This window comes from Aureobasidium melanogenum (genome assembly GCF_000721775.1).
Source record: "Aureobasidium melanogenum CBS 110374 unplaced genomic scaffold scaffold_8, whole genome shotgun sequence".
Taxonomy (NCBI): Eukaryota; Fungi; Ascomycota; class Dothideomycetes; order Dothideales; family Saccotheciaceae; genus Aureobasidium; species Aureobasidium melanogenum.
This window is the reverse complement of record NW_024470060.1, coordinates 563,747-588,828: the sequence shown is the minus strand read 5'-3', so window position 1 is coordinate 588,828 and position 25,082 is coordinate 563,747. Positions and strand designations below refer to the sequence as shown.

The window sequence follows — 25,082 nt, the reverse complement described above, 5'->3', positions numbered from 1 at the left end:
CCGTGTCGTTCATATCGCATATCATAACCTTCATACCACAGCATACCATCAATTCTCACATAAAAGCCCTCGCAACCTTCATCAAACTGCCCACCGTGTCCATAGCAGCCCCACTGCCCCCAAACACACTTCCAGACTCATAGCCTCCATACCCACTACTACCATAATAACCCCCTCTTCCCACACCAGCATCAAACATCACCGGCATTTTGACTCCAAACTGCTTGAGCAAGCTATGCAATGCGCCTCCCGCACTAATTAACGGCACAATCACAGCCATAAACGCCTTGAAGGGGTGTCGTTGCGCATATTCCCATAGATCGCGTATCAAGCGCTTGAGTTTGTGGATAAGACTTTGGATGTAGCCGTCGCGCGGCCGGCGTTTGTAGTAGGATGAAGAGCCTCCATTGCGTGAGAAGAATGAGGCTGTTGAAGATGGTGCGCGTGGGAAGACAGGTCTGGTGTGGCTGGACTTGTAATGCGATCGCGAAGTGGTGGAACGGTGGGACGAGGGGCCGCCGAAGAAGCTCATTGTGAGAGTAGTGCGAACGCGCCTTGTAGAGATTGAACAGTGCGTGTCTCTAGAGATGCGACACGGAGGTAGTCATAGATCAATTGGACATTGGAAAACAGAAATCACGGCATTGAAGTGCTTGACCGCCCTGCAATTGCGTGTCGGCGGGCTGCAAATGCGAGATGGCTGGTGCCAATTGATTGCTCTGGACCCTGGGCAGCTCTCGGGGTATCTTTTGGCGAACGCCCCGACAGGTGCAGCTTCCGGCTGATGACATATCCATGTTAAGGACTCGGAATCAATTCAAGACACAGTCATAACACTTCCTTGACCACAATACGCACAACACATACCTTCTCTCCCAGGTTCTCATAGAAATCGCCCACCATGTTCACCGGCATTGTCGAAACACTAGGAAGTACGCACCCCCTTCTACTCCCCCATCTCCCCTCAAACACCCCACTAACACACCACCCTAGCTGTCTCGGAACTCGTCCAACAAGATGCAACCTCCGGCGGCGGCACCACAATGACCATCTCCGACTGCTCTTCCATCCTCGGCGACTGCAACCTCGGCGACTCAATAGCCGTAAACGGCACCTGCCTAACCGTCACCGAATTCACCTCTTCATCTTTCAAAATCGGCGCTGCACCAGAGACTCTACGACGCACAAACCTCGGCGCCTTGAAGCAAGGCAGCAAAGTAAATCTCGAGAGAGCGGTGTCTGCACACACGAGGATGGGAGGTCACTTTGTGCAGGGCCATGTGGATACTATTGCAGAGATTGTGTCTGTGACACCGGACAATGAGGCAAAGGTGTTTCGCATGGCGCCTAGAGATAAAAGTGTCTTGCGCTACATTGTGGAAAAGGGCTATGTGACGCTGGACGGCGCGAGTTTGACCATCACGGCTGTGGATGACGAGCAAGGCTGGTTCGAGATCATGATGATCAACTACACTCAAGAGAAGGTTGTCATGGGCAAGAAGGAGAAGGGCGATACTGTCAATGTCGAGGTCGATTGCGTGGGCAAATACGTCGAGAAGAGTGTGGTCGGCTACTTTGAGGGCAAGACTGGTGGTGAACCTGCTATCCTCGAAAAGATTGTTTCGAGGATCGTTGACGAAAAGCTGAGCAAGCAAAAGTCATGAAAGATCAAGGTGCATCATCTTCAGTCAGCAGCATATCAGAGTCTAGATCATTGTGACATGCATTGTTCCGAATCTTGACTAAGTCGACACTTCGATACTGCGCATTTGTTTACGCCAAGCAGACCCTGCCAATGGCATCTGCCTAGCAACAAAAACACAGTCCACACCTCAACTTCATGGATACACTCTACAATACGTGCAAATGGTCCACCAAAAGAATTTTGAGCAAGGTCAAAAGCCTAACATGCAAAAGAAGGATGAGGTCCTACCCGGGATCGAACTGGGATTACCGGAATCAGAATCCGATGTGCTAACCATTACACTATAGAACCTGTGTTGAGCAAAATTTCGTCTAATCAAAATATGTCTCATGCGCACGAGCCACAAAGCCACGCTGTCGACAGCTCCACCCTGTCCATGACTTTCTTCCATTCATAATCCGTAATACCACTATTTGCGGTTGAACAGAGCAATGTTTTTGCAGAGGTTGGATTTCATTCCTCAGAAAAATTGCGTAAGATATCGACTAGGTCACCACGTCGACCTCCAGATCAAGAACTCGAGCTGCATTGATTTGACCATAGCAAGGTAACAGAATATAAGCACAGTCCTTCGGGTATGCTCACTCCTCTTTCACCACACCTAGTACTTATCCGCGATATTATTGTCATCTTCGATAGTCGACTCGGCATACTGTGTGCTCATCTCCTCACTACCAGTCGCCTCGTAACCATCACGACGACTCACCGATGCAGCATCATCGGTCACGGCCTCAAAGTCTGCCATGTCATCATCCATCGCAAGGCTCTCGAGATCTGCTTCATCTGCTTCCCTTTCAATAGCAGTCATTCGTACTCCAAACTCGCGCTGGAGTTCTTGTAGCCAGCTCTGAAGTACTGGTCCCTCCATTGCACCGTTGCAAGCATGCACGAGTTCTTCCCTCAGGCCGAGGATGAGCTTTCTCTTCCTGCCCACGATGACGGCTTTGGAAGCTTTCTTTCTTCTCTCAACCTGCTCATGTAGCTTTTCTGCAACTTGAGTAGCGTACTCGATCACATCGGGAGGCAGTGGCATAACTTTTGCCAGCTGAAGGCCATAGTGTTCCTCAGAAACAACGCCATCCGTGAGTTTGTACAACATGGCCATCTTGTCGGCGTCAGACATGTCCACTGCCAAATGCTTGTTGACTACTCCATTGCGTTCTGCAAGAATTTTTGCCAGATCTCGAAAATGTGTTGCGAACCAGACTAGCGCCCGGCTCTCCACCAAAGCCTCTGCAATCGCAAGAGCTATAGCGAGTCCATCTCGTGGACTTGTTCCTCGACCTAGCTCGTCAATGATCACCAAACTATTCTTGTCAATGTTCCTCAAGATGAAGGCTGTTTCTCTCATCTCTGCAGCGAACGTTGATACATTGGCCTCAATGCTGTCATCGATAGAAATTCTTGCAAAGAGCTGCTTGATGATTGGGAATGCGGCGAATTCTGCTGGCACAAAACAACCGATCTGAGCCATCACAGATAACAAAGCGATTGAACGTATGTAAGTGCTCTTTCCGCTCATGTTACATCCTGTAATGATTTGGAAGCGGGATTGCTGAGTAGCAAACACATCATTTGGAATGAAAGGGGTATTCTGCACTTTCTCCTTGATAGGATGGCGGCCAGCTTTGATACCGAGAGTTTGCGTGATGCGAGGACGAATGTAGTCGTGTAGGGTGACGTTGTGAGCGAACGACGAAAGCACGTCCAACATTGCGATACTCTCCGAGACCTTGAAGAGCACCGACATGTACACGCGAATCTCGCCGATCAATTCTTGTATGGCTTTGTCGCTCATTAGCAATACTTCGGTATGCGAGTCGGAGATCTTCTGGCTGCGCTTTCGCAAATCTAGAGTCGAGCATTCAACCTTGTTATTCTTGCGAATGACATTGATGAATACTGATGGCAGGTTTCGGTCTTCGAGCTCCGAAGCATTGAGGCTGAGGTAGTATTGTCTGGCACTGTCGTATTTCAGATCCAATTGAAGTTTGTGAGTTTCTGTGCCGTCAGAATGCAGCATTCACAATCAGAAGGAAAGGCTTACCTTGTAATTCATCAACGAGATCATGCACGTCAATGTTGGCCTCCTTATAAGTTTGTCTAGCAACATCAAGCAAGCCGTTGACGCCAGACTGGGCCGTTGGTCAGTTTGAATCATCTCATCTACCAGTACTGTGCTTACCTTGACTGCATATGTTCTTTGATTTCGCAACTCGAGTGGTTGTTTCGCATAAGTGATATCCTCGTTGACAAACTCGTCGATAAGTTCCTTGATAGGATCGATGCTACTAGGAGTGCAGTTCTTGTGGTTATGTCAGTCAATGACATTCTAGCAGACCTGGAATACTGACACGTCGAATCTCTTTCAGCATGACACTTTTGGCCCCGGTCAGAGCTTCGTAGACAGGCTGAATACTGACAACGAATTGCTTGAGCATGATAATGTGATTGATGCTTTGCTCAGTAGATTGCAACGACGGCTTGGTCGGGATAATGATTAAATGCGTCAAAATCTTGTCTGCATCAAGAATCGTCTTCAATGCTGCTCTTGTAGCAAAGAACATGTCTTCCTTGGTCGAGAGTTCTTCGAGAGCATCATAGCGAGTATCCAATGTTTGTTGGTCAGTGAGTGGTTGTAGAACGTTGCTTCGCAGAAGTCGTGACCCCATAGGTGTCAAAGTCTCATTGAGAACGCCGAAGAGGCAGTCGCGTGACTTTTGGTTTTGAAGATTTTGAATCAACTCAAGAGAGCGGATGGTGGAGAGGTCGGTCATCATGGAACCTTCTGATGCTTCATACCTGATTCTCAAGGAGTGTGGCGGAAAGGTCTTGTTCAGTGCAAGCTCGATGAACTTCATTGCTGCGGCAAAGCAGCACACGGAAAAGTAGTTGCCATCGACAGACATTTTGATACTGTCCACATCTTGAACGAAGCCAAGTTGCTCGATAAACTCAACACCGGTAGTTTCTGCCCAATAGCGACGATCCAGGAGGATCAAGTTGCTGTTCAAGTCGTCTAGATTCTCCTCGATGAGGCAGAACAACTTGGACTTTGTTTTCGCGGCTGTGTCCAGGATCAAGATTTTAGAAGGGCTAAAGACTGCCAACTTGTGCAGAGTGCGAACATAGGATTGGCTATCGGGAATCTGACTGAGGACAGCCTCGCCCATGTCCAAGTTGACGAAGGCAAGACCGACAGTGGGGGCTATACCGCGAGATTCGCTGATGGCGCAGATGATTTGTTGTGACTCAACTCCGATAGTCGACATGGCGGTACGAGGGCGAGTCGAATATTCGTAGGAACTGTACTGTGAGTAGCCGGCATTGCTTGAGCTCGCAGGTGCAGGCGACGCTGGAAGATGAAGCTGGCTACGTGACGACGAAACACTGATTCTGGTCGATCTGGAAGTCATTTTGAGGAGGTGCAGGATGGATTGAACGTGATGAGCAGGATAGAAGGCAGGAGACGAACAAAGTTGCTTTCAAGGTCTGAAACGCTTGACAGTCGTGACGTCCCAATTGAACATGCCGATCGCCCCCTGCTTCCTCGCAAACTTCATCCACCTTTTACTATCACAGACGTGCCTTGGTCTTCTCAAACTCTACCTTGTTGATACAGCTGCCCACACCCTCAACACTGACTTCTACAACGTCTCCGTCTTTCAACCAAACTTGAGGCTTGCGGCCCATACCGACGCCTTGTGGACTGTTCTTGTGTAAGCAAGTGCTTAGTCTGCGATGTTCAGATACTTACGTTCCGGTGAAGATCAGGTCGCCAGGCAATAAGGTAGTGCCTTGACTCAGGATACTAATGGTCTTGGCAACTCCGAAGATCATGTCTCTTGTGTTGCTGTCTTGGACAGTCTTGCCATTGACCTTAGTCATGATTCTTAGATTTTGCGGGTCCGCGATGAGCTTGCTGCTGACAATGGCAGGACCGATGGGAGCCCATGCATCGAACCCTTTTCCGAGACCCCACTGACCGCCACCACGCTTGAGCTGCCAGTCGCGATGCGAGACGTCGTTTCCAACAGCATATCCTGCCACATACGACAGTGCCTGAGCCTCTGAAATGTTTGACCCTTCCTTTCCAATCACTGCGACCAATTCGCATTCGTAATCGAGACCTTCACCTTCTTGAGCCGCCGCACACACAGGAATCTTGTCGAATGGTCCTGTGACTGCCGTGACGGGCTTGTAGAAGAGGACGGGGTATTTTGGAATGGGCATGTTGGACTGCCGAAGGCTGATCAGCATGTATACTTCTCCTTGAGGCTACCGACGGTTTCATACTTCAATGGCATGCTGCTCGTAGTTCAGGCCGAGGCAGCGGACTGTCCTGATGTCCTCTCGGGCCAGTGGTGCAAGGAGCTTTTGTACATCCTGACCAGCTTCAGTATACGTCTCGAATCCTCACGATCGTCCGAAGCATACAGCTACACGATCAGTGACCTGATGCTGTCCCCATGGACTGCCCTGTATGACCTTGGCCTGAGCCACTCTTGTCAAGTCGCTTGCTCCACCTCCGGACGGTACGAGTGCGTCGCCGTAATATGTCTTGCCATCTTTGGCTAGGAATCGGATGAGTCTCTACTGGTCATCCGAATCAGCTACCGTCACGAGATTGAATATGAGACTACAAACCGAGAACGACGACATGTTTGTAAATTGTGCTCGTTTGACAAGATGGATCGTGGTCAGGGTTGCTCAAAGACGACGTCGGCATCCCCAGCTTTCTCCACACTCTGTTCGGAGCGCGTCATGCGATTTCTCCCGATCGTCAACTCCAGTCTATGAACAAACCTCTGTAGTGCCATCTTGCCTTCATTTCATACAATAATATCAATCCTCACCAAAGTTCTGCAGGCTCAATCTCATCATCACAGTTCTCATACACGACATTGTCGTTCACAATGGCACGCCTGTCCGGTTTGCAGCGCGAGGTTCTGTCCCTCTACCGCAAATGTCTTCGTGAAACACGAAAGAAGCCTGCTGTATGTGCACTCGAAATCGTCCCTATGAAGACCGAGCATTAACAGCAAGCAGGACGTCAGGCCGAATTTTCTTCAGTTCACTCGGTATGCCACATTCTGTTCTGTCACTTTTCTCCATGACTGACACTGCATCAGATCAGAATTCCGTCAACACCAAAACTACGACAAGAAGGACTTTGGCGCCATCGAGTACATGCTCCGCAAAGGCCAGCGTCAATTGGAAATATACTCTTCTCCTGGTATCCGAAATGTCATGAAGTAACCCTGAACTCGCTCGCCTCTATTTCGTTGCTCGTCGGAATATCCCACAGCTTCGACCCTATACACCAAGAGACATTCTTCGAGAGTGTTCTAGCATCGTCCACCATGTTCCTTGCTTTGGATGGCACCTTTCAACGAGTGCTCTGTCATCGTAACAGCATTGTGATGTTTAGTGCTACTCGTAAGCAATGCCACCTGGCACGTGACTTAGTCTATACCGCATTAGGAAGATTCTCGAAACTTCTTTCCTATTCTGGAACCATCTTTTCTTTGTGCGACCACCTTGGTCAGGAGACACTACTGGTATCTTCTAGATGATTATGCAGCAGAAGCGAGGTGGTGAGATCAAGCCAGCATATTCTGGTATGCTCTGGCGCCTTCAAGGCTGCCATTGACCAGAGGCAGCTCGAAGGTATAAAGCCACTCGACCAATCCACCATATCTTCTCATCATCAGAAACAAGAACAAGCACAACAACAATCCCAAGCAATTACATGCAAACTTACCGCATCTCCAACAAGCTCCCTCAGGCTTACAAGATCATCAAAGTCACTCCTCAAGTCACTCCAGTCAGAACAATGTTCTCCTTCCCACGCTTCCCTTCTGGCGAATTCGCCCCTCTCTTCCGTCTTCTTGACGACTATGCCTCGCACCAGATTTCCCGCCAGGGCGACGACTTTGGCAACTTTGGCAACCTCTCCCAGCTTCGCTCCTTCCAACCTCGCTTCGATGTGAAGGAGGTCAAGGATGGTTACGAGCTGCACGGTGAACTCCCCGGCGTTGACCAGAAGGACATTCAGATTGAGTTCACCGATGCCCAGACCCTGAGCATTAAAGGTCGCACTGAGCGCCACCGCGAGTCTGGCACTCCTCCCGCTGCTCTCGAGGGCCAGCAAGAAAAGGGTCGTATCACATCTGGCGAAGAGACTCCCGACAGCTCTACCCACCACTACCAAAAACCCACCGTCGAGGACGAGAACGCCGCTCAATCCTCCAACACCGAGCAGCAGGTCACCACCACCGACAATCAAAACCAGCAAGTCCAGCACCAGAGCGAGCAGCGCCCTCAGTCCCGTTACTGGGTCTCTGAGCGCTCGGTCGGCGAGTTCTCCCGCTCCTTCGCCTTCCCTTCTCGCGTCGACCAGGACAATGTTCGTGCCAGTCTCAAGGATGGCATTTTGAGCATTATTGTCCCCAAGGCTTCTGCACCCACTACTCGCAAGATCAACATTGAGTAAAGGAACATCAACAAGCACCAACCAGCCTGAAAGCTTCTTACCACGAGTTCACGAATATCTTATGGATCAAGCATGCCTCTTTTGCATAGGGATGGAGTAATTGCGGATTTTCTTTTCTCATCTGTTGAGTTTTGTTGCTTTTCGTCTTTGCTGTTTCTTGCTTTCTTGCTCTGTTGTATAAGTATCTAATCCAATACAAATCTTGTTTCTACAACATCCTCTCATATCTTGTTTGCTCAAGTGTGATCGACAATGTGGTCAAAAAACGACAAACCTCAGACAGCTGATGACACTAGAGTCTGTCCCCACAGGAAGTAGCCTTTGTTGCGTTGCTCCTCACCGTAAATGATCGAATAACAAATATGATTACAAGTCTGCGATGACAGATTATGTCTTGTAGTCACCCACATGATTCAAAAATTTTGATGCGTGGAACACAACTTTGGAAGATGTGACGGGAGGATCCTTTTCAGTTTGGAGCAAAGATATTACACCATGCAACTTTAAATTGTCATAAGATCAGCATTGAAGAGTAAATACGCCCACGCTTGCTAGAATTTAAAGATGAAGAGAAAAGACACACTATGCTTTATCCCAACTCCACTCTGCTAATATCCTCGAAACCCTTTTGATGCTAATTCGCTTAGGTTTACTCGTTTCTTGTTGGGCAGGACCTTGACATGCGGTCCGAGATGAATGTGCACCACTCCATTGCGCATGAATATCCGTCCATGTCAATCTCTTTTTGTCTTGCGCTGCTTTTGCAGTTTCAATAGTAGGTTGGTGCTTCCAAGGCCTTACATCCGAGTCTGCAGTAATACGATGCGTGAGATCTGTCAGTTGTGGTTGATCTTCGTCAGACTGTTCGGAAATAGGTTCTTCGATGGAGAAACTGTCTTCGCGGAGGGTTAGTTCATCCATGGGTTTGCAGGACGAACGTCTGCGGAGTTGTGATGTTTCAACTGATAGGGTTTGGGATGTGGTGTCCGCCTCGTCGGTTGCAACGACGACCATAGCTGGGATAGATTTGACTTTGTGCATCGAGTCTTTGCTTGATGTCGAGATAGAAGTCGCAGATACGGACTTGAGACTGATGGCCTTGGCTTGGCCTACCTCGGCCTCTTCCATATCGTCCAGTCTGTAGCTGTTTGAGTTTCGAGAGTGCTCGCTGCGCTCACGTAGACTTCTGATCAAGGGACGTAGAGTAAGTAGGCAAGCGGCGGTAACACCAGTGCCCACTTCGGCGACACTAAGAACAGCCACGGGGAATGACATTATCCAGAACTTCTTTCCCATGCCTCCGAGGGCGTGAATGAAGCCGAACCGTGGCATGGACATGATGCTGCTTACACACCCCAATGCCAGGATGAAGCCTGCAGAGATTTTGGCCTGGTGGTTCAACTTCATGACGCGAAGGGCAAAGATAGGAAGCAGAGCGAGCACCCAATCTGCTATTGTGTTGATGACACTGTTGGTATATTGCACTCCTTGCATGGCGTCCCAACTGATACACATGGAGTGTCTGTATCGGGCGTCGAAATCCATAGGGTTACCGCAGCGGAAGATGATGGTGAAGAAGGTCGCAAGGCCGAACAAAGTGTTTATTCCTACAGTGACTTGCACGGTTCGACGTTGCCACCTCTCGAGTAGGATGCGGTTGAAGGTGGTCGCAAGAGATACCTTGAGAAACACATTTGCGAGTGTGTAAAAGGCGAATTGGAAAACTTGGTACTGTCAAATGATATCAATACGGAAATCACTACCTGGCTAGAAGATGTGGTGCTTACCGTCACATATATCGTCCCGTGTTCAACATCCTTCAGGCCCTGCCCGATGGCGATGAGAAGACCGCTGTCAACTGTGAATATAAGCTGTGGAATAGTGAGTACAACGATGTATGAGTCCAGTCGTTGTTTTAGTACACACCATCGTAACAACCATGAGCCAGTCGTCTAGACCGAAAGATCGCATAATGTGTGCTTTGACTATAGCCCGTAAAGAGAAAGCAATCCATGCGACGACTAGATACGCCGCTGAAACACCAATCATGGTGTTTGATCTGCCCTCAAGACCCATCATGATGTATTTTCGCGTACACCGATGTTTGTAATTGCAAGAAGCAGTCCAGCGAGCAGTATCCCGGCAGGCCTCAATTGAGGGAACAACGTCAGGGTCGGAAGTCCAATTAATCACTATAATGTGTTGATCGAAGAAAGAACACAGAGGCCAGCCCTGGAACAACGGGAGGATGCACCACTTGAACAGATTATCGCAGAAAGAACACACCCAGATGCATCATTCAGGAAGGAGCAACGCGGGACCTCGGGAGAGGTCGTCCTTATACCTACCTCGACAGCCGATTTACATGAATAGCCTGACAACGGCAGCGGCATCATGGCTTGGGTGAATTTGTAGAGAATTCCTACACAAGCAACCATGAGACAAGTCTATCGAAACGCACAGGCTTCTCGCCTAGGTCTTTATCGCTATACCGTTGAACCGTTTTCTCTTGATCAGACAGCCACAGCCTTGTCGGCACTTGACACTTCTCTTGCGACAGAGTCATCGGCACATCTCACATTGGTACAGCAAGATGAACCAATCGACTTGATCGTCGTGTGTTAACAGGGACTATATTTTTACGAAGGTCGGAAGAAATGGATAAGCAAGAACGTGCAAGCGGTGGCATTCATTACATGCTTGGCTTTTTCTTCCAGCCACCACTTCCATCCGGGCTTCGACGTTCCCCGTTGTCCATCTGTCTTACCAAATTCAACGTTTGCAACGATTGTGTCGACCGCGAGTCAGACGATTTGAGATAACTCTAGATCGTACCGCTAAAATGTCAAGGAACCACGATCTCTTCAGCCTGATATTAACACTTGTTGATCGACATGTTCGGATGTCGTTGCAGCAAGCATTTTGCGTTTTAACAACTCAAATACCAAGACAAAGAGGTTCAGAATGGGTCTGAAAGTGTCAAAATTTGTACTGGGTTTCTCATGCTATAGCCTGCTCAAGCCAAAGACTTCTCGGTTACATAGGGGTTCTTGGAAGATGAACGGCTCTTCAAGAACAGAGCGCAAAGACCGAGGATAACGGCCAAGGCACCCATCTTTGCAAGCCAGCTGATACCATCATCGTTGACGGCGTCGCCGTAACCAGCAGCCAACTCTTCCTCCTTGTGGTGGGACAGAGGCTCGTCGCCCTTTTCGTTGACAGGAGCGTTCGCAGCAGGTACGGGAACAGGAGCAGCGATTGGCTCATCATCTTCTTCCTTGAGATCCTTGACGGGCTCAGCAGAGCCAATGAGCTTTTCTAGAAGTTGCAAGCATCAGCGGCTCCGAGCAGCGATTGAGGAATTGAAGCAAGCTGAAACGGAACCAGACATACCGCCCGGGACACGATCAGAGCTCGGCTCTAATACCTTCTTCAGGGACCTCGAGCTCGCCACTCTTGGCAATCTTGATGGGCTTCTGAGGCTTGTCACCAGCACCCTTAGGAAGGTTCTGGATCTTGTCGACGATGTCGTAACCCTCGAGGACCTCACCGAAGACGACGTGACGGCCATCGAGCCAGGATGTGATGGCGGTGGTGATGAAGAACTGCGAGCCGTTGGTGTCCTTGCCGGCGTTGGCCATGCCTGGGAGAAGAAGGTCAGAAGAGGGCAGTGTAGATAAGGCAGAAGAGAGACTTACTGAGGAGACCCTTCTTGCTGTGCTTCAGCTTGAAGTTCTCATCGGGGAACTTGTTGCCGTAGATGGACTTGCCGCCAGTGCCGTCACCTTTGGTGAAGTCACCACCCTGGATCATGAAGTCCTTGATGACACGGTGGAAAGTGGAGCCCTCATAGCCAAAGCCCTTCTCGCCAGTAGCAAGAGCTCTGAAGTTCTCGGTAGTCTGATGACACGTAAGCACGGAGGATAGGGATATGGCAGCAGTGGATATAGTTACCTTGGGGACAGTCTTGCCGTAAAGACCAAGGACGATACGTCCGAGCTCCTCGTCACCGGAGGTCACATCGAAGTAGACCTGCAAGTAGGTAAGCAATTGATACCAGGGCAGCTATGGAGCTTGAAATGTGTACCTTGTGGGTGATCTTGGGACCCTTGACAGCCTCGGAAGACTGTGCGAAGAAGACAAAGGTGAAGGTGAGGATCACCAACAAGGAGACGATGAGTCTCTGGAAGGTGGCCATGATTGATGTTGCTGAATGAAAGAGAGCAGAGGGGCAGAGAGACTCAGGGACAGTCGACAGTGGACGGGATTGCGGAGAAAGGCAGGTGCATTGACCTCCTGCGGCCTTGAGTCTTGGCACCTCCGTCGCGACTGCCGACTTTGACCAGCGACGACGACGACGAAGCGCACGTCTGCCACCAGCTTTGCGCCTTCCAATCATTTTCGCTCTTGCAACACAGTCACCATGGTTGTGAGTAGCCGTTCTATGCGCCTTCGCCCGCTCTATCTCACGATACTAACTCTTACCCAGCTCGTCTTTGGAGTCAACTTTGCCGAATCGCGCCTTGTCAAGAGCGCTCTCGAGAGCTTTTACGGTGTCGGCCCTCAGATCTCACAACGCCTCATGGCTCGCCTGTCTATTCATAACACTGCCAGACTCTCCGGTCTAGGTCACCGTACTGTCAACGATCTTTCGGCCGAGCTTCAGAACCTGACCATCGAGAACAACCTGAGGAGGAAATTGCAAGACAACATCAAGCGTCTAAGAGATATGGGAACATACAGAGGAAGACGTCACGCCATGAGTCTGCCCGTCCGTGGTCAAAGAACCCGTACACAGGTTTGTCCACTGAACATCTTGGTTTTCAGTCCAAAACTGACACCTAGTCAAGATCGCAACAGCAAGAAAGTTGAACAGAGTCGTCCGCAGAGGTTGATCTCCGAACTCTTTCTGGCACTGTACAATTACTTTTTTCACGGCATTGGGTGGCGTAATGGCTTGCGATACCAAAAATTCTCATTTCCTTGTACTATGATTCTCATTCCCACCTTCTATTCCATGCAAAAAATATCCCAGAACTTCCCCCAAACCATGATAGCTGTCGAATCAACCTGAAAGCGAGAGGAGATGCTCCGATTCAATGTTCTGCCCTGAGCCAGCCCGGGAATGCAACAAAATCCACCATGCACAACTCTAAACGAAAGATGTCCCTCCTAGCTGGTCAAGTCATTGGGACCAAGAACACCGTATATGCAAATGCTAATAAGGATAAGCCAGTAGCGACTGTCCGGCCTTGGTTGCCGATTCTATTTGTCTGAGGCTTGTCAGTCGAGGAAGGATTGTGTTGAGTCTGTGGAGTACTGACTGGATGCAGGTGATCTAGGCTTCTGAAGAGGAACGATCGCTGCAGCATGCGAAGAGGAGAGCGCTGATGCCTTGAGTCTCTGTCTCGCGGGCACCAGGGTCCTTGCCAGTGTCGCCATTGTTCAGGACAATGTAGCCTGGATCCTTGCCTCCGTCTCCATTGGCGGCTTGTAATACGCCAATAGGATATGTGATGATAGATGTGTTGGAGAGGGCAAGGTCCATTGATGAAGAGTAGATGTGGTAAGGCATTGTGTCTATGTGTGGGTGTGTTTGTTTCCAGTGTTTGAGTGTGGTGTTTCAGTTGTTCGTGCCGCACACCTACCTTCTTATACCATTCATGTCTCTTCATAGCATGTATGTACATGGCGAAGTGAAGACCGTGCGTCTTGCTTCAGTCATCAGGCAACAGACCCTCTTTCAATCGTAGAAGGCCGCTAGGTCAGGGCCGCCAGGCCAGGGCCAGGGAGATGACGAATGCTATTCGTCAAAACCAACAGAGACTTATAGTTAGGACATTTGCGGTGTTGGTTTCTAGCAATGCCAATGCCTGCGCTCCAGAGCGGGCCATAGCCTCCTCCGGATGAAGCCTTAGAGGGACGTGGCCTCTGGCCATGTCTGCCTTGCGAGTGGACCAAGAAGAGTTTCCGTTTTGGGAATGAGGTACGAGGTGTTGTTTGATTTCGAAGCGAAACGTTCAGAACCGATCTTTGCTATGAGTAAGAAGATTTGGATTTCAGAAGGCATCAATGATTAGACTCGTGCTATGATTGATCAAACTATCGATTAGTTAATCTGAAGGTACCCTGAAAATAGAGGCGGAGCTCCATGTCTGCCTTACCAAGACTGCCATGACGTCTTTTACCAACACGCGATGCCTCGTAAATTCACTTGTAAGCAAAAGTGTTAGGCTTCCATTTTCTGAGAAGAGCACATGGCCATCGAGTTGCAGTAACATTCTAAGCAAGAAATTGCTCCGCCGCGCCCGGTGACTCGAAAGAAGAGAACGACGGTCGACATGGCCACCGAAATGTTCCGCGACATTTCAAAGCAACTGCCTGGATGCCTTGACCGTACGGCCGTTTGACTAGATCGAGCAACTGGTCTCTGTCTGCTCATGTAAGCTAGAATCGATCCCTCCGACAAACTTCATGGATGTTTTTTGATTCTTCCGTCGGAGCATCCTGGACAAAAGTTGAAGTGATATGGAGATCTTGTCAAGCCGGCGCCGACTTTGCCGAGTCGTGGCAGGTGCGGCCGATTTTTGGGCCCCCTGCAGGCTGATCACTGATCATACCTCTTGCATCAGATCTTATTATCTATTCTCAGGACCAAACCTGTCTCTTCTATCTTGGAATATGCAGTATTTCGTATCTCGACCACAATACTCCAATGGCGTGCCGACCTCCGACAATACGCAGATGCCTCCTAGCCACACGAAGTGTCTCATGGCCTCGTGACGCCAAGTTGGTTATAGGGATCCAGAAATAGGTCAACAACACGGCCTGCATTGTTGATAAGCACACCTTCAGTTGAATCCTTCCGCACAGCTTATCAAAAGCGCAGCTGGAAAAGATGATAAGAGTCTTCATGACGCTGAGCTGCACTTCGAACAGAGAGGCCTTTGCTCAGATTCGCGCCATCTTCGCAGAAGGTGTTCATCTCAAACGTCTGTTGATCTTCAAGGATCTTCAGGCAACGAACCCAAGACTCCATCCTCCAAATCCGGCACATGGGCCCGTGCTGATCGACCATTCTCTACATACGGTATGCCTCTGGCAGCTTACACTCCTAGTAAACGCGATAAACCTCGTCGAACGCTTGTAAACATATCGCATCATCGAGCGCGGGGCTGATGTGCCTTCTTTCGAGGTAGGAAGCAAACGTCATTACTGACCAAGCTACCCCACGACCACTTGTACGTACAGTGATACAACCGATAGTCGTCTATCTGATGGAACAACGACCTTTGACTCGCTGCTGTGAGTCACCGCATCTTGACCATTGACTGAATTCGACAATTTTGGCTCGATTCACCGGTTGTGAGTCGAAGGATTGAATGCAATTCTAACCAGCCGCAGAGGTTTGTCTTGTGCAACCCATGGCCTGCAAGATACTCATGCTGAAGACTCGTGTTTCACCGAGTTCCAAAGTCTATATCACAATCTGCAAGGTCAACTTTGAGATCATGTACTTGCTTGCCAATTCTCAGGTAGTACCTGTTGCGATATCTGTTAGTGCTTGAGGCGTGATACCCACAGGTTGAAGCACTCGGTCATGATTGGCTCCCATCCGAGATACTTATATTGCATGCATATCACCGGTTGATGCGGGGCTCATCACATGACATCGTGCACCTGTTGATCAAGCTGGACGACATCAGCCTTGTTGACTCGTCTTATTCTTACAGCCACGTTGACAATGTGAGGGAGTGTCAACGCGGTCAAAGTCCATGCTGCTGTGCGGTACGGAACGCTCCTAGTGAAAATCCCACACCAACCACCCCCGAACTCTACACAGCCCTGTACGCCCGTGTTGTTTTTCCGATTTGGAAGGGGCAGTCAGCCTCAGTTGGACCGTGATCAAAGATGGAATCCTACGCTTACGAAACCAACAAAATGGGGGAGCTCTTTGACTATGAGCCCGACGTGCTCTCTGATCGAGCGTCATTTCTAGCACTCATTGATGAACTTTATCCGTCAGACAAAATCATGCAATTAGATGTTGAGTTTAGCAGCCGTGGCACCTCACCACCCGGTCCTGATACGCCGCCCTCATCTTCGGACGGCGGTCAGGAAGAGGTTGTTAGCCTGGACGCGGAACACGATCATCAAGCCTTTGCTCAAGGAGCACTGATGACAGAAATGCTCGCGGGAATAAGAGGATCCACCCCTCACGAGCTGATGCGATCAGGCTCCAACGTCTACCATGATCTGAACACGATCGAGTCATCCTTCCACGAGCCTTATCTAGGCGTGCCCTCATCTTCTCAAGATTCCCACTGCCAAATGCCAGCTTACACTTGGGAGAGCTCTCCTGAAAGACTTGTCCAGCACGGGACTGTCTACGGTACCAGCTTTTCATGGGCCGACCCTGCCGCTATCAATTTTAACAACCCTAACCTAGTCTATCGCCCAGGTGATCAAGCGTTCTTTGACCCAACAACATTCATGCCCCAGCCAGCGATGCTACCTCCTGATGTCTCTTATGTTCACCAGCCTACTGCTGGTACGAGTGATGGACTCAATAGTGGACCAGAGTCGACGTCCCTGACGGCCTTCCAGCATGATGAAATGTTGACCAGATACCAAGATCTGTCCTCGCCAGATATCATGCCGGCTCATGCTGGATACAACCTTGATGACAGCCTACCAGGGCCCGCCGCGTTCGACTTTGTCGAGCAGCCCGCTATCCTCACTAGCCATCAGACAGATGCATCTCTCGTGCCACAGCAGCAACCTACTGCTAACGAGCAGAGGACTGTCGTGGCTGCAGAAGACTCTCATGTCACCGAGAAAGCTCATCTCCCGATAAGAAACAACTATCGATCAAGAGAGCAGCATCACTCCCGATCTCCAGAAATCACGCGGCGAGGTGATGGACCCAGATCTTCTTCATCACGAGGCTCAAGTCCAAGACCTGCACATAAAGGAGGACGCTCAGGCGGTCTCGACGGCAATACACGAGCACATGCCAACCAGATGCGCAAGTTGGGAGCATGTTGGATTTGTGCTTTTCAAAGAGATCAGTGCGATCCGGGAAGTCCTTGCACCAGATGTCAAGACCGCAGTATCAGGGGTTCTCTGCATATGCTCCCTTGCTCGCGCATGCACCTTCAAGAACTGGTCCAGCAGTTCCTTCCTGCTACGATGAACAGACAACATCGCCGAGATGAAATTTTGTCGTTCGCCAAGAAGAGTCTGGGATTCTGGAGAGCCGATGCTCCTATTCAGGTTCACTTGACTTCTTTGGGCATGGGACACTTCACCTGGGATCTACACGAGTATGAACCTTCTTCTCAGAATCTGCTTTTGCAGACTCGATACAAGGTTGGGATCTCCGGGACTTGGCAGCGTGTAGAGAAGAGATCACCACCTCTGGCTCTCAAGCAAGTCAACTTCAGCCAAAGTCACAAACTGGAAGATTATGTTGATACCATCCTGAATCAGTATCTCGAGATGTTCCAAGTGCAAGCATACTATGGAGAGGAAGATACGTGTGCCATGTTCCAGAATGAGATACTCGGAGCGCTGTGCAGTCTCTACACCAGCCTACCAGACGAAGACGATGTAAGTTTTTCATAGCCTCAGTACAAACGGCATGAACGAGCTAACGCATTTTCCTAGGACAACAAGCTCAAGGGCGATCTCCGCCACGTTCTTCGCATGCTGATTCTAACATGCATCATGGACCATCCAATCACGATATCCGAGCCTTCGCTTCCCGTCACCATCGCCTCGATGCACTCCCACAACAACCCTCACATCTATTCTGCCTGGACATCCCCATTCCTCGCGAACCGCCAACTCAAATACTTCTTTGCCGAAATGCAGACCCAACAATACAACCGCACGCTCAACCGCCTACACCAAATCCTCCGGAAAGCAGGCGACAAGAACAAACTCTGGATGTCTTCGTTTGTATTGATGCTCGGCATTGCCATCGTACTCGAGAACTGCCAACATCTACTTTGGATCAAAGCCGATGCCAAGGTTGCAAGAAAGGAAACTACGACAGTAGATGCGGCATGGGAGGCTCGTGCTCATTGCGCCGAAATGGATGATGGCTTTGAATTTTTGTGTAAGCTTTATCATTGCAAGTATCGCGGTAAACATCGCCAGAAAACCAGATATGAAGAGTTGAAGAACAAGACGAGTAGGCCTGCGGAACAGGTCTTTGCGGATAGGATCTATGAGATTGTGGATAGGAATGGTGAGTTCTCAGCCATAACAGTGAAGACACGAGGACCTTCAGGCTAATTTGAAGATGTTGTAGGGGGATACCTGTTGCATAGGCAAAACCTCACCATCAATGGTATGCAGGACAACAACCATGTGTCAAGGTTGGTTGCGAGGTTTTTGGTCGAGTTGATGGGATTGACGCAGTCGACCCCTTGAAATGACTTGAAGAGGAAGCTCCACAACAGGCAACATCTCGAGGACTCTAACGATTATATTTACGACGGGATATAATGACTGGGCTATGAATCAAAAGACATGACTATGCATTGTTTATTCTGTTTACTTTAAAGACACAAAAAAAAATGTAAGGAAGCGCAACCAGACCTTCAACATCAAGAAAAGACGCAGAAAGCCATAAATGATAAGCCACCCTTCTTCTTCTCTCTTGTGCGGCAATATGACCCTTGTCTCGTGGGTTATACAAAAACAAAGGTTGATTATCCGCTCGTAATAAAAAGTGTAAAGAGAAGAAAAGATTTCAGTTCCAAAGAGCCAACATGGGGGTTTTTTGAACAAAGAAGCATTGTGGTGGAAAGGGGTCAAATGTCTTGGCCAAGCCCATGGGTCATATGTTTGGGGGATTTGCCGAGAGCAAAGCGAAGTCTCAAACGTCTAAAAAGCTGAACACTCTGTCTGGTTTTCCTGTCCAAACAACAACAACATCTTCCTTCCACTGCTCGGGACTGTTGCGCTCAACTCGCGACACAGCACTCTGCTATAGTCTCTCTCTTTCTGCCCTCTCAAGGCGCGCTTTCTTCGCACTTCACACATCAGAAGCACGAAATCGCCTCAACACGAAGAGGCATCAGCACGTACAAAACTCGTCTTGTGACAGTCGGAGAAAAAAAAGAGCTTGGAAGCTATCTACACACACAACACAAATACAACACACCACGATTTGCCTGTGGGGAGGCCGTTCAATGCCTTGCTCGCTAACTACTTAATTAGTGGAAGATTGATACTTCTCCAGCAATGGAGGGTAGGCGAAATAAGCAGCGCCTTTGTCTTCTCCACCCTTATGCATCATATGTAATGATGAGCAAGGACTATGATAGACATACATCTCAGACTTGTAATCTCAATTTCAGTTCTTGTTACTGTGCGTTGCACCTTCCTAGCGTTTGATATTCTGTTATGCTTGTGACCTCAATGCCTGATCTCTGCTTCCTTCTCATACTCCCTGCGCAGTCTTGAAGAAGCTCGTTGTTCATTCTCTAGATACGGACATTACAACAAAGCTGTGATTATTCTTTTCCAGAAGAACATGCATCCACATCACAGTGGGGGGAATAGCACACCAAGTTCAGCTTTCATATCTGATCGTTTTGCAGGATTCCTATGGTACAATGCTGCCATCCGTCTCCAGCTGCCGACCCTGATCTTCTCCTATAGCCCTCTCCTTCTTGTTCATTAATGAGAAAAGAACCCTTCCATAACCCAGAAAATAAAACGCCCCCGCTCATGTTTGAAGATGCCATGCAGAAGGTTGGTGTCATGATCTACAGCTTCTGGTACTCGAGCTTGCCTTCCAGCTTCTTTGATTCGGCGACCTTGCGGACAGCCTTGTTGAAGTCGTCTTGGTTGATAGCGTCACGGTAGTCCTTGATGGCGAAGAGACCACTAGAAGATTAAATGTCAGCTTATGCCTGGAGGGGTGTTTAAAGGAAGAGAAACTCACGCTTCAGTCACGACGTTTCTCAAATCAGCACCGTTGAGCTGGTCGCTCATCTTGACAACACTCTCGTAGTCAATCTCGCCCTCCTTTTGCACACCCTCCGCGTGAATCTTGAGAATTTCCATACGGCCAACCTCGTTGGGCAGAGGAATTTCAATCTTTCTATCCAGACGACCAGCACGCAACAAGGCGGGGTCGAGAGTGTCGGGTCTGTTTGTAGCCATGATGATCTTTGTCTTTCCCAGGTAATCGAAACCGTCGAGTTGGTTGAGGAGTTCCATCAGGGTTCTTTGGATTTCTCTGTCGGCAGAGGTACCTTCTGAGAATCTGCGACCACCGATGGCATCGATTTCATCCATGAAGATGATGCAGGGTTCGTGTTCCTTTGCGTAGCCAAACATTTCGCGAATGAGACGGGCGGATTCACCAATGTACTTGTCGACGATGGCGGATGAGACGACTGGAGCATGTTAGTTAAGTCAAAGGGCAGAACAGCAGGAGCAACTCACCCTTGAGGAAGTTTGTTTCCAGACTGCTGGCGACGGCTCTGGCAAGAAGAGTCTTTCCAGTACCGGGAGGACCATATAGCAAGACACCCTTTGGTGGCTTGATGCCGACTCTGAGGAAGAGCTCTGGGTTCTTCAGCGGTAGTTCAATAACCTCGCGCAACTCTCTAATCTGCTCGTTCAAACCACCGATACCAGCAAAGTTGACTTGACCGGGATCTTCGAGTGACATGTTGTAGACGAGCGGGTCGACCTCTCGTGGGAGCATGCGCATGATTGTGAGGGTTGTCATGTCGAGGGCGACGCGGGTTCCTTGCTTGAGCTTGAGTTTGTCGACCTTTGATCTGCATCCAACGACATAGCGCGGTCCTGATGATGCCTTGACGATGACTGTGGTGGGATTAGCTGTGCAGGTGGTGAGCGATAAAGATTGGTGGTCACATACATCTCTCCTCATCCAGCTGCTTCAAGACCTCTCCAATGATCTGACCGACACTCTGCAGGGCCTTGATGTTGTCCTCGGAAACGTCAAAGTCGTGTTGCAGGCCCTTGATCTCTAACCGCAGGGCCTTGAGCTTTGCCTCCCATTCTCTTGACTCTAGCAGCTTGGTCTTGTATCCTTCCAGCGCGTGTTCTCTCTCGGGGTCGGCGCTCATCGTGGCTGATGTGAGATGTGTGTGTTCTGGATGGACTGGTGTGATGTGAAGGCGGCGGCGACAAGGTGATGGCGGTGGATGATGGTGTTTGGACCGATTGCAAGTGCTCCGGACTTCCAGCTTCCCAATGCCGTCACATGTGCCAAGATTCACATCTCATGATGCACCTTACATAAATTATCCACAACCTCCATCCGTCACCGTCTCAATGTCGCCTTTCCAAGCCCATCGTTTCAAAACACTTCCTTGTTGCAATATTGCACCGACTTCATTCCACTTGTCGACGCCTATTTTTCAACTGTCCTACACTGGTTCTTCTAATGTCTGCTACGCCACAACACAGCATTCATTCACCTTGCTGCGCATACTCTACCTCGTGGCTGTGTTACCACTCTTGCAACTGAAAGCCTGACTCACCTCTTCATATAAATACCATAACAGTCGGTCGGTAAGCCACTCACGGACCTGCCAAGCTGTAAACCTCTGCACTCAGCCCCTTGCAATCGAATCCTTCGACCCATACAATTGCATCCTCCATGGCTGATACATAGTCAATGCTGCGAAAATTCAGGCATCCGTGTCTTGCCCAGGTAGGTCTGAAGTACACAAATATATAGACCCTTCTTCCTCGTTCTGTAGTACTTCCTATCAATCTACATATCTTTTCGATCTCGAATATTTGCACACCATCTTTCTCATTGCATTCAATATGATCTATCCTGGCTATCGACCCACCGCTCGCACCTCAGAGGAGGTGCAAGAAACACCCAAAAACTTTCAACAAACCGTCACTGGACTCCCAGCCTGGAGCAAAGCCTTTCTCATCACGTTTTGGGTTTTCCAAATCCTCATCTGTGTCGTCGGTTGGGGAGTAGGAGCTCTCGCACTCGGTACAAAGTCACTCTTGCACGACGATGATGATTACGCATACAGTCACGGTGTGGAAATCGCTCTCAGGTATGGATGGTTGTCTCACCACGACTTTTGGAGCTGTATCTAATCCATCTTCACAGTGTCGGTGCTGGCATCTGGATAGCATGGGCTAGTGTAACCTTCATCCTCATCGTCACCGAGATCATCATGTTCTGCCGCTCAAACTTGAAACCTTGGTTTGAGCTTACTTCTTGCTGTATCAAGACTACGTTATGGTTGATCATGTTTCTCATCGCCAGTCACGATGTTGCGATAGATTCTGGCAATGGTCTCGCACTCCTTATCGTTGGAGTCTTCCTGTGAGTGGAATCAAGTCATGTTGGCTCTTCAGAAAAGCAACGCTGACTTTTTCTTTTGCAGTATCTTTTTCTTGATTCCTATGATCTACGCTGGCTTTGTGTTGCATCGTCACCGCCTAGCTGTCCTGACGGTCGTCGAATCGAGTTCAGTCTAAGTCATGCCAAAGAAGCACTGCCTCAGAGTGTGATGGCAGTCTATACGATCTCTATGAACCGCAAAGACTGGCAGCTATTAGTATATATCAAAGATATCCCGTGACGAACTTCATTCAAGATAAAATTACCACAACTGTTCAAGATCGTATCGCTTATCAGAACTCAATGTGGTTGCACCCAGCTCCCCTCATGTACCCCTCAGGCTCGTAACATGGAACTAACTTGCACTTCTGTTTGCTGTACATCTCTATTGCTTATACAATGACTACTTTCCCCTGGCCATATAATATCTTTTACTTATGCCTTGCAGCTATCAAGCCATATCTTTGTGTTTGTCTTGCTCTCGAACGTGGTTCCAGAATTGGGAAACGGATAAGCTTAGCAAACGGGTACATTTGATGTTCGATCACTCCTTACTAAAGTCTACTGAGTAATCTTCATGTGTCTTCGTTGCCTTTTATTGTCTTCCAGCCATACCGTTCTGTTCTGTACCCTCTTTCTCATTTTGTATTACAGTACAGGCCCTTTTCCACATTTCGTGTCACAGCTCCATTGTTTCACTTATCACTCTCTCACAAATACCTACTGCTCGCTGTTCTCGACTATGTCATTGCCGTCTGAATCGATCTTGCCGTCATACCATAGCTTTCTCTGCTCCCCGTCAAGGGTTGTCATCTCAGAGATCAAGGATCTGAGACCTGTAAGTACACCATCCACACCTTGCCATGTGCGGCACTCTTCGACGATAACAGAGCGACCAGGTTTGTCTTCGGCATGGAAGAAAACACGTTCCATCTTCAAGCTGCGCAGGTTGGGACAATTGTCTCCAACGAGATCAAGAAATCCTTCGAGCCATGGCCAAGCATTGTTCTTCTCATCGATGAAGCCACGGTTTCCAGGACCGAACAGATGAAGGTCGGTCAAAACAAGCGTTTCCAGCTTTGCCTTGCCCAATGCGCATATACCATACACAAGGAAATGAGCTTCAGTTGCGCACGACGAGATGCGGATCTCAGTCATTGCCTCCAAACCAAGTGTGAAGTTGAAGCGGCCAAGCACACAACGTGAGTAGAGAGAACAAGTGCCCGAGCCGTAATTGTAGCGAGGCTCTGACGGGAACGAATTGACGACTTCAGGGAGGAAATCAGGATCAAGCTCGTCTTCGCCACATATCTCGGTAATGGTTCCTTCGTAGTCAAAGACGATATCGCCATGAACGTTGTTGCGACGGAGATAACGGAACGTCCAGTCGAGCCCTGCTTTGATGCAGATATTCAAGTAACCTGGTGTAATTCTGCCATCTTCATCGGTGACTGCGAGATGCAGACTCTCGTCAAGATCGCTGCGCGGGCCCCGGGGAGCAGAGGCAAGATCCAGCTCCAGGGATCGAATAGGTAACTCGCTCTGCGTGAGTGCTTCCAAGAGGATGTCGAAGGCAATCTCATTTTGAGCGTACCAATGGGCGGGAGTAAGGTCGTCGAGAGGCGAGATATCTCCCCACAACTTGTCAAACCCATAGGACTTGCGAAGGACATCGTCCTCGACGTCAGGGCCGTAGATGACATCGTCAAAGATGCCGTAGGTCACTGAGTGTCCGTGTTTCTTGAGGTTGGACAGAGCCTGAGACAGCAGATCGATCACGTCCGGAGTCTCAACGAAATCTGTGGATTCGCGTTTGGCGACTCGCATGCGCTTCCACTTGGTACGACGCTCTGTCTTCGATCTGTGTTGTCCAATATCCTTAGGCCAATCTCCTATCTTCTCAGTGAAACCATGTGTGTTGAGAAGGATCTTGCGAACAGAGGGACCTTTGTTATCATCAGCGTGCGTTCGTGGCATTGAGCATGCTACCATGCCTTTCTATGTTACTTACCGAGATCAGGATGAGCAGTGAGGTCCACAAGACCCTGAAGACTGTACTCTGACAACATGAAACGACGTTCAGCGAGGAGTCTCTCGCCAAATGGCTTGGTAGTGATGGCATTGAGCTCTTTGTTGACAAGGCGCAGGTTGGGAAGGCAAGAGTCATCGGCGAAGTGCACAACCAGTTTCTTCAGCTCGGGAGGCAGATCGTAGAAGTCTGGCGAGGAATGATAACTTGAATCAGAGCTAGCAGCACTTACGGCGCAAGAGGTCTGTCTGTCATCTGTCGAGACAGGCGATGTTTCTATGAGTTCGCCAGGGGGTGCCTTGATGGGAGTGGTGACTGCGGAAGATTTGGTAGGATCGATGCTCTGCAAAAGTGTTAGAAATGGATGTGCAGGTGATCCAAATGCACACTGACCGAAGACGACGTGATGTCAAGATTGTCGACCGTGGATGCCAAAGGTACCATGTTGTTGTGCGTAGAAGCCGGTGATTGTGTTGCGTGT

The 25,082-nt window shown here is 49.3% G+C and overlaps 14 protein-coding genes across 14 annotated transcripts; 6 read left to right on the top strand and 8 right to left on the bottom strand.

The window, feature by feature from the left end:
- Positions 1-55: 55 nt before the first annotated feature.
- M437DRAFT_83943 (uncharacterized protein) lies at positions 56-532 on the bottom strand (the record flags this gene model as incomplete). Its single annotated transcript, XM_041028017.1, has 1 exon — positions 56-532. One exon carries the CDS (start codon positions 530-532, stop codon positions 56-58), a length of 477 nt encoding a protein of 158 aa, XP_040880590.1.
- Positions 533-901: 369 nt separating this feature from the next.
- M437DRAFT_74810 (riboflavin synthase subunit alpha) lies at positions 902-1,664 on the top strand (the record flags this gene model as incomplete). Its single annotated transcript, XM_041026307.1, has 2 exons — positions 902-932; positions 994-1,664. 2 exons carry the CDS (start codon positions 902-904, stop codon positions 1,662-1,664), a joined length of 702 nt encoding a protein of 233 aa, XP_040880589.1.
- A 642-nt stretch (positions 1,665-2,306) lies between these two features.
- On the bottom strand, positions 2,307-5,121 carry M437DRAFT_47031 (uncharacterized protein; the record flags this gene model as incomplete). The annotated part of the gene is made up of 4 exons (XM_041021369.1): positions 2,307-3,706; positions 3,753-3,840; positions 3,891-4,010; positions 4,060-5,121. 4 exons carry the CDS (start codon positions 5,119-5,121, stop codon positions 2,307-2,309), a joined length of 2,670 nt encoding a protein of 889 aa, XP_040880588.1.
- A 160-nt stretch (positions 5,122-5,281) lies between these two features.
- On the bottom strand, positions 5,282-6,367 carry M437DRAFT_74808 (uncharacterized protein; the record flags this gene model as incomplete). The annotated part of the gene is made up of 5 exons (XM_041026306.1): positions 5,282-5,414; positions 5,463-5,944; positions 6,002-6,091; positions 6,143-6,298; positions 6,353-6,367. The coding sequence occupies 5 exons, from the start codon at positions 6,365-6,367 to the stop codon at positions 5,282-5,284; spliced, it is 876 nt and encodes a 291-aa protein (XP_040880587.1).
- A 254-nt stretch (positions 6,368-6,621) lies between these two features.
- M437DRAFT_46677 (uncharacterized protein) lies at positions 6,622-6,964 on the top strand (the record flags this gene model as incomplete). The annotated part of the gene is made up of 3 exons (XM_041021307.1): positions 6,622-6,702; positions 6,755-6,786; positions 6,838-6,964. 3 exons carry the CDS (start codon positions 6,622-6,624, stop codon positions 6,962-6,964), a joined length of 240 nt encoding a protein of 79 aa, XP_040880586.1.
- A 493-nt stretch (positions 6,965-7,457) lies between these two features.
- M437DRAFT_46837 (30 kDa heat shock protein) lies at positions 7,458-8,201 on the top strand (the record flags this gene model as incomplete). Its single annotated transcript, XM_041021333.1, has 1 exon — positions 7,458-8,201. The coding sequence occupies one exon, from the start codon at positions 7,458-7,460 to the stop codon at positions 8,199-8,201; it is 744 nt and encodes a 247-aa protein (XP_040880585.1).
- A 1,188-nt stretch (positions 8,202-9,389) lies between these two features.
- Positions 9,390-10,277, bottom strand: M437DRAFT_47092 (uncharacterized protein; the record flags this gene model as incomplete). The annotated part of the gene is made up of 3 exons (XM_041021385.1): positions 9,390-9,932; positions 9,995-10,072; positions 10,128-10,277. Coding segments are annotated over 3 exons (771 nt in total), but the record flags the coding sequence as incomplete, so codon positions are not given.
- A 1,331-nt stretch (positions 10,278-11,608) lies between these two features.
- M437DRAFT_46848 (peptidyl-prolyl cis-trans isomerase B) lies at positions 11,609-12,399 on the bottom strand (the record flags this gene model as incomplete). Its single annotated transcript, XM_041021336.1, has 4 exons — positions 11,609-11,844; positions 11,900-12,101; positions 12,156-12,233; positions 12,289-12,399. The coding sequence occupies 4 exons, from the start codon at positions 12,397-12,399 to the stop codon at positions 11,609-11,611; spliced, it is 627 nt and encodes a 208-aa protein (XP_040880583.1).
- Positions 12,400-12,624: 225 nt separating this feature from the next.
- On the top strand, positions 12,625-13,096 carry M437DRAFT_83935 (ribosomal protein S13; the record flags this gene model as incomplete). The annotated part of the gene is made up of 3 exons (XM_041028016.1): positions 12,625-12,630; positions 12,691-12,999; positions 13,052-13,096. The coding sequence occupies 3 exons, from the start codon at positions 12,625-12,627 to the stop codon at positions 13,094-13,096; spliced, it is 360 nt and encodes a 119-aa protein (XP_040880582.1).
- A 443-nt stretch (positions 13,097-13,539) lies between these two features.
- On the bottom strand, positions 13,540-14,140 carry M437DRAFT_83934 (uncharacterized protein; the record flags this gene model as incomplete). Its single annotated transcript, XM_041028015.1, has 2 exons — positions 13,540-13,781; positions 14,023-14,140. The coding sequence occupies 2 exons, from the start codon at positions 14,138-14,140 to the stop codon at positions 13,540-13,542; spliced, it is 360 nt and encodes a 119-aa protein (XP_040880581.1).
- Positions 14,141-16,142: 2,002 nt separating this feature from the next.
- Positions 16,143-18,641, top strand: M437DRAFT_46794 (uncharacterized protein; the record flags this gene model as incomplete). Its single annotated transcript, XM_041021324.1, has 4 exons — positions 16,143-16,672; positions 16,829-17,813; positions 17,871-18,456; positions 18,520-18,641. 4 exons carry the CDS (start codon positions 16,143-16,145, stop codon positions 18,639-18,641), a joined length of 2,223 nt encoding a protein of 740 aa, XP_040880580.1.
- Positions 18,642-19,984: 1,343 nt separating this feature from the next.
- On the bottom strand, positions 19,985-21,322 carry M437DRAFT_46466 (26S protease-like protein regulatory subunit S10b; the record flags this gene model as incomplete). The annotated part of the gene is made up of 4 exons (XM_041021275.1): positions 19,985-20,105; positions 20,164-20,620; positions 20,670-21,056; positions 21,112-21,322. 4 exons carry the CDS (start codon positions 21,320-21,322, stop codon positions 19,985-19,987), a joined length of 1,176 nt encoding a protein of 391 aa, XP_040880579.1.
- Positions 21,323-22,031: 709 nt separating this feature from the next.
- Positions 22,032-22,709, top strand: M437DRAFT_65513 (uncharacterized protein; the record flags this gene model as incomplete). Its single annotated transcript, XM_041024594.1, has 3 exons — positions 22,032-22,279; positions 22,336-22,554; positions 22,616-22,709. The coding sequence occupies 3 exons, from the start codon at positions 22,032-22,034 to the stop codon at positions 22,707-22,709; spliced, it is 561 nt and encodes a 186-aa protein (XP_040880578.1).
- A 1,866-nt stretch (positions 22,710-24,575) lies between these two features.
- On the bottom strand, positions 24,576-24,782 carry M437DRAFT_47284 (uncharacterized protein; the record flags this gene model as incomplete). Its single annotated transcript, XM_041021428.1, has 1 exon — positions 24,576-24,782. A coding segment is annotated over one exon (207 nt), but the record flags the coding sequence as incomplete, so codon positions are not given.
- Between the last annotated feature and the right edge of the window lie 300 nt (positions 24,783-25,082).